This window comes from Arachis stenosperma, chromosome 1, assembly GCF_014773155.1.
Source record: "Arachis stenosperma cultivar V10309 chromosome 1, arast.V10309.gnm1.PFL2, whole genome shotgun sequence".
Lineage (NCBI taxonomy): Eukaryota > Viridiplantae > Streptophyta > Magnoliopsida > Fabales > Fabaceae > Arachis > Arachis stenosperma.
The window spans coordinates 51,497,305-51,504,367 of NC_080377.1; the positions used below are offsets into that span (position 1 = coordinate 51,497,305).

Genomic DNA, 7,063 nt, shown 5'->3' on the forward strand with positions numbered 1-7,063 from the left:
TTTCATGTCCTTTTAATTTCTATTGATTTACATAGTTTTTCTCGTATTTCTAACGTTTGTGATCATGTGTAGCTCTTAGAATAGAAACAGAAACATGTAGCAGGACAAACAGAACACCCTAGAGGATATCCCAGCTGGCGTTGAACGCCAAATCTGGCGTTCAACGCTAGAAGGAGGATGGAAGCTTGGGCGTTCAACGTTCATACAGGAGCAATCCAAGACCAAATTTTTGGTACCCCGTAGGGCATTCAACCCCCATCCTTGGCGTTGAACTCCCCCCCCTCCAAAAAAAAAGGGAGATCCCTCTCTGGCGTTCAATGCCCAGCTTGGCACTGAACGCCCAAGGGGGAGGCAACACATTCGAATTTGAAATCTTTGGCCAATGGATATAATTATTAGTTTTTATGCAAAAATCACATTTCTGGACTTTACTATGAGTTTGTGTGTTTTTCTGTGATTTCAGGTATTTTCTGGCTGAAATTGAGGGACATGAGAAAAAATCTGATTCAGAGGCTGAAAAAGGACTACAGATGCTGTTGGTTTTCTATCTTCTCTGCGTTCTTGAAACTCCTTATCAGTTTTTTAGTTATTCAGTTGGCTTATAATTTGATTACAATCAACGACGCGGTGCTGCTTGGGAGGCGCGACGAGAACGAAGGAATATGGGAGGAGCAAAAGGCCAAAAGTCATTTCAAAGGGCTATGATACATTTTCTGGAAATGATTTGGAAAAAAAAAATTCATGTTTCGATTTTTAATACTTTAAAAAATTGCATAATTACCCATTTTAAAAACTAATTTAATTATAAAATAGTCTAACCATAGTTAACTTAATAACCAATTAAAAAATGACACATCATATAGAATAAATTACATATTACTTTATAAAAGATATGGTAGAATTCACCTTAATTAATAATAATGCCACTCTTGAATTAATGTAATTTTCTAATATTTGATTCTCATTATTTTATTTTTCTTGGTGATGAGAAAAATTTCATAAAAGTTGAAGTTAATTTGAGAATAATAAATAATAAAGGTGAGTTGCATTATTAATTGGAGAGTGACATAATTTATTCATTTATTTGAATAAGGAAGAGTCATGGTGTATAACTATATACGTCATGAAATAAGTTTAACCGTGTCATTTGTGCACATATGAAAACACGGAATTTAGTAGGATGAAAAACCCTTATTTAGTGAGGCAAACAATCTTTCTCAATGGGAACTGTGGGGAGCTTTTAATAAATTTCAAATTTTAACATAAAAGGTAATATTTTGTAAGAAAGGACAAATGAAAGTTGTTTTTTTTTCTTCTCTTCACATAAAAATACCTCAAGTTCATATATTAGTATTACACATTTTTAAACCACATTTGTACAATATACTAATATCACGTCCATTTAAAATTAAATTCTGACTAAAATAAGCAATCAAAAAGAGTAAAAAGTGGTATTAAAAAAAAGGGGGGTAAAGCTATATTTATGAGGAACAAGGGTCAAATAGAGAAGACAGAATATGCAAGGTATGAACTGGCTACTTGCTGTCACCCCTTGAAAGCCTTTGATTCCACCCATCATCCATTTCCACTCTACACTACAAACTCCTTTCACACCCCATTCAAACCCTGTCTCTCTCTCTCTCTCTCTCTCTCTTTTTCTGCATCTATCTGCCACGGAGTTCTATTTTTCTGATAGAAATTGATATTTGATAATGTAATTTCAGATAAAAGAAAATAAAGGGTCTACTCAACAAAACTTAAAACTTTGCTCTGAATCTCACGCCAATGGCTTTGTTTAGAGCTCTTGTGCTCTTCTTCTTCTTCTTCCTAACCAACGTTTCTCTGCTTCTCAACTTCACTAACGCTGAGGATCCATTTGCTTTCTACAACTTTGAGGTCACTTACCTCACTGCTTCTCCTCTTGGAGTTCCTCAACAGGTTGCTTTCTACTTTTCTATTTTCAATTCCCTAAAGTTTCAAGCTTTTTACTTACAGATCTACTATGGGTCACACCAAATAGCAATGTGAAGCTTGAAAATTTGAAATGCCTATGTGGTTTTTGTGGAAATGCCACGATGAGTAGTTTTTCACTTAGTTATATTCTAGTGTTTGGTAGAGTGATTAGAAAGGTGCTACTTAGTTTTCAGTTTTAGTAACAAAACTTTCTTCATATAATATATATCTGCATTGTATTTTTTTATTTATTTTCAGGTCATTGCTATAAACGGCAAGTTTCCAGGTCCAACCATCAATGTGACAACAAACAACAACGTTGTTGTCAATGTCCGGAACAAGCTTGATGAGAACCTCCTCCTTCACTGGTAAAGGGTGTTCTTTTTTCTTTTCTCTGCCTTTTTTTTTCCCGAAGTTATCTTTTTTATTTGTTTTCTTAATTAAAGAAGCTTTGAGATGAATTTATGGATATTTGTTTATGGGTTGTTGAGACAGGTCTGGGGTTCAGCAAAGAAGAAGTTCTTGGCAAGATGGTGTTCTTGGCACAAACTGTCCAATTCCTCCAAAGTGGAACTGGACTTACCAGTTTCAGGTTAAGGATCAGATTGGAAGCTTCTTCTACTTCCCTTCACTTAATATGCAGAGAGCAGCTGGTGGATTTGGTGGATTCATTATAAACAACCGACCCATTATTCCAATTCCTTTTGACACCCCACATGGGGACATTGTCATTATGATTGGCGATTGGTACACTCGCAATCACACGGTTAGTTTTTGTTGATTGAATTAAATAGAAGAAAGTGATTAAGTAAATATCTTGGTCATGCTAAGCAATAATTAATACTTGGAATGCAGGATTTGAGGAAGGACCTTGATGCTGGAAAAGATCTTGGGATGCCTGATGGTGTTCTCATCAATGGAAAGGGTCCGTATAGATATAATGATACACTTGTTCCCGACGGCATTGATTTTGAGCAGTTTGATGTCCATCCTGGTAAGTGGAAGAAATTTAATATGAACTCTGAGTTCTTTTGTTTATTATCTATTTTAACTAATTGGTGGTTTTGTTAGGTCTGATATCATTTCATACCATTTGGGTCAAAGTTAGAGACTTGAATGTCTCCTTGTATAGTTCATGTAATGTTGGGGAAAAGAATCGTCTTAAGTTGCACATGACCTTGTCATGTGCATATCTCTTCCATTGCTTCTTTAACCTTTTCTTTGCCATTGTGCACATCTCTACTATTGTCTCTATTACCCTTTATATATGTCTACTTTTCATCATCTTAAGGTAGCTTAATGAATGGTGGAGATGTGCACATGGTATGGTCATGTATAATTCAAACATGAGAATCTTGGACTTCTTTAGACTTTAGTCATGAAAACAAAGAAGCAATATCTAGAATATATGTTGGTTCTTTTACCCACAAAAAATTTGGTTTGGGTACATGGGACCTGACGACATATGAATGTTGAGAATAATAATTTTAGAACAAATAATAGTATAGAAGCCAACAGGGTTTCATGTACTCACACACTTTACTTATATCTGTTGAATAATGCATGTAAAAATATGTTAGAATATATGCAGAAAAGAATTTTGTTGTTCCCATAATGTTGTTACGGTACTTGAATTTGAATATCGTCATTGCTCATGAATCAATATTGTGGGTTTGTATAGCTGAGGCTTGGTGTTTAGACCTTGATTTTTCTGATAATGTTTAACAGGGAAAACTTACCGACTTCGTGTACATAATGTTGGAGTGTCAACAAGTCTGAATTTCAGGATCCAGAGCCATAATTTACTTCTAGCAGAGAGTGAGGGATCGTATACAGTGCAACAGAATTACACTAGCTTAGATATTCATGTTGGACAGTCTTATTCTTTTCTGGTAACCATGGATCAGAACGCAAGTTCAGATTACTATATCGTTGCAAGCGCCAGGTTTGTGAACGAATCACGCTGGCAAAGAGTAACCGGAGTTGGTATCTTGCGCTATACAAATTCCAAGGGTAAGGCGCATGGTCCTCTTCCACCACCTCCAGATGATGAATTTGACAAGACTTTCTCAATGAACCAAGCAAGATCCATCAGGTCTCTTTATGCTGCAATTCTATAACATTATTGTTCCATTATTCCACTGAACATGGTTGATTATCTTCTCTTCATTCATCATTCTTAAGTTTCAGGAACACTTTCAAATTAAGTGACAGAGATATTTGTTAAATTTATTGTAGTACATCAGTGTCCCAGTTGATGGAGATATTAAATGTTTTGCAAATATTAAACTACAACATTAATTAAGTCATAGCACCACTAGAATTTATGTAGATTAGATTTTTAAATTTGAGTGTTGAGAAGCAAAAACTTGACGACTGACTCTTGTGATTATGTGGTTAATTATGCAGATGGAATGTATCAGCAAGTGGTGCTCGTCCCAACCCACAAGGGTCTTTCCGATATGGTTCCATCAATGTGACTGAAATTTATGTACTAAGAAACAAGCCAAGAGAGAAAATCAACGGGAAGAATCGAGCAACACTCAGTGGCATCTCTTTTGTCAATCCTTCCACTCCAATCAGGCTTGCTGACAAGTACAAATTAAAAGGAGTATACAAGCTTGATTTCCCCACCAATCCTATAACTGGACCACCTCAGGCCAAGACATCGGTGATTAATGGAACTTACAGGGGATTTATGGAGATTATACTGCAAAACAACGACACCAAGATGCATTCCTATCACTTGGATGGTTATGCCTTTTTCGTCGTCGGGTAGGGATATATTCCCTTCTCATTTGTGTGCCATTCCATTTCAGAACTTACAATATCACTTAGAACTCGTTTCTTTGTCTGCAGGATGGATTATGGGGAGTGGACTAATAATAGCAGGGGCACATATAACAAATGGGATGGAATAGCTCGCACCACAGCACAGGTATACTGATATTTAATGCTATCCTGTTCTTGAAAACATTTATATGTTCTTGTTTATGAATCTGTCATCAAAAGAATAATAAAAAAGCAGTCAAATCATCATTAGAACTTCTGTTTTGTCGTTAGTTTTTCCTGTTCGCATGTGTTTCTGCTCAAGTCTTTGTAAACAAGGCAGTTTTGGAGTTGGAACTTGTTGTGACAACTGAACCTGTTTTACCCTTCAAGCTCTTCTTTTTCATCATTTACCCTCGAAAACCTCAATTGGCAAGCATACTACTAGGGGACATGAGTATTATGGGGTGACCAAAGTCCTATATTGGGTAGTATGGGATGCTTGATGTTGTATTTAAGGAGAGTGGTACTCTCTAAACAGCTAGTTTTTAAGGTATGGTTTTTCACTTTCTTTAGATACTTAACATTGGCATCAGAGCCTTGAAAGGGCTACTTAATAGGCTGGATTAAGGTGAACACGGAATTATGATAGCTGGTAGCAAAGTAGCTACCACTCGGTCAGAGGATGCTATCTGGATAGCCTGTTGTGCCAAAGGGGAAAATAACTGGATAATTTTTAAATATTTTATGCTGCTTCTTCAGTACCATGTACCGTTGAACTTCTACAATGTCTTTCATGTACCTAAAGTCTTCCCTTGTCTTCCGGTGTAGGTTTATCCCGGAGCATGGACAGCAATTTTAGTCTCGCTGGACAATGTCGGAGTTTGGAATCTCAGAACAGAAAACCTCGACAACTGGTATCTCGGTCAAGAAACATACATCAGAGTTGTCAATCCAGAGGCTAACAACAAGACTGAGCTTCCCATGCCAGACAATGCCCTTTTCTGCGGCGCCCTTCAGAAACTGCAGAAGTATGTTCCCCAATCCTTCTCTTTCAACAGACATTTTTCTTTTCCAGTGCAAATGGTTAAATTATGCCATATTTTTTCTTTTTCAGGCCTCAACATATTAGTTCCGGTGCATCAATCGGTAAGAATACAGTGAAGCTGTTGTTGACTTGGCTGGCGTTTGTATGCGCCTTGATCCCCATTTTCTAGTGGAATCACAATTTGGCTTTATTGGCTTGTTAGTGCTGAGGTTTCTGGCTTGAGTTCGTAGTTTTTTGTTTCTTTTTTTGTAAGTCTTGTTTGTATTATTATTAATCTTGCAGTGATTTTTGACTTGTATTCTTTTTCTACTTGTATTAGCTTCTTTTGATGTCTGTTGTTCCAGGTGTAATTGATTGGGACTGGCAATTCTTTTAATGCCTATAATTTATGTTAGTAGTTAATGACACGTAATCCAAAACTCAATTCAATGCAACATGGCACAAGTGGTTTCCACTGATATTACTCCTTTCCTCACTCTTCTTTTCTTTCAATCTTGTATTTCTATACTTTTCCCATTATGTTAATATGTCTTTTATGGTCTAATATTGTCCAACAATAATTGGCATTTGAAAATTTTATGGTAGTATGATATCGAGTTTCTTTCTACAATATTTTTACTACTTATCATGTTCACCCACTGATAATAATTGTTTTAAATGACGAGCTTTACAATTTCCTAGTTGAAGAAAAGGATAATTTGGTGAAGACAATTTTGGTAACTTTATAGAATTATACTATCAAAAAAAGAAGGAGCACTCTACTATAAAGATTGAAGTGGTATAGAGAGAGAAAATAAATTCCTTTTATAGTTATTTTTGATTATTTTATTGTTATTCAAAGTGTGGACCCTATCTTTTTCAATCTCTCTTTCATCCTATAAAAAGAAAGATCTGTAAACTTACATCTTTACCATATAATTCACCAAAAAAGAAAGGTATTATGATCAACGGAAATGTTTGGTAACCAAAGAAAATTAGCCAAAAACAGTTAGAATTTGTCTTATTTAACATTCATTAACTGTTGCGACAATTAATAAATGTTAAATAATACAAGTTCTGGCTACTTTTTTTTTTGTCTCCTTAGCATTATCATATGATTAGTTTCAATAGTTTTCTTTTTGGTCTGATACAATTTCAATGTTAAGTAGTAGTTTTTCTAGGTCAAGATTCTTCAAGGCCCATGCTAGGCTCAAGATGTGTAGACCATAGCTGAAGATTAAGTAAACCTAACTGAATGTTTTCCTCTTGCACCTTTGCCTCAATAAATTTAGCAATATTTGTTATGATGTCAGT

The 7,063-nt window shown here is 35.6% G+C and overlaps 1 protein-coding gene across 1 annotated transcript; it reads left to right on the top strand.

Moving 5' to 3' along the window:
* Positions 1-1,541: 1,541 nt before the first annotated feature.
* LOC130946105 (monocopper oxidase-like protein SKU5) lies at positions 1,542-6,245 on the top strand. The gene is made up of 9 exons (XM_057874788.1): positions 1,542-1,938; positions 2,212-2,321; positions 2,449-2,719; positions 2,809-2,947; positions 3,682-4,048; positions 4,363-4,728; positions 4,813-4,891; positions 5,554-5,753; positions 5,840-6,245. Exons 1-9 carry the CDS (start codon positions 1,786-1,788, stop codon positions 5,937-5,939), a joined length of 1,785 nt encoding a protein of 594 aa, XP_057730771.1. The 5' UTR covers positions 1,542-1,785; the 3' UTR covers positions 5,940-6,245.
* The last annotated feature ends 818 nt before the right edge of the window (positions 6,246-7,063 follow it).

Bases quoted from the DNA above. Each gene is read 5' to 3' on its own strand.
- LOC130946105 (XM_057874788.1), top strand. From the start codon at position 1,786: ATGGCTTTGTTTAGAGCTCTTGTGCTCTTCTTCTTCTTCTTCCTAACC. The intron at 4,049-4,362 runs GTCTCTTTATGC...TTAATTATGCAG, and splicing joins AACCAAGCAAGATCCATCAG to ATGGAATGTATCAGCAAGTG. The intron at 4,892-5,553 runs GTATACTGATAT...CTTCCGGTGTAG, and splicing joins TAGCTCGCACCACAGCACAG to GTTTATCCCGGAGCATGGAC.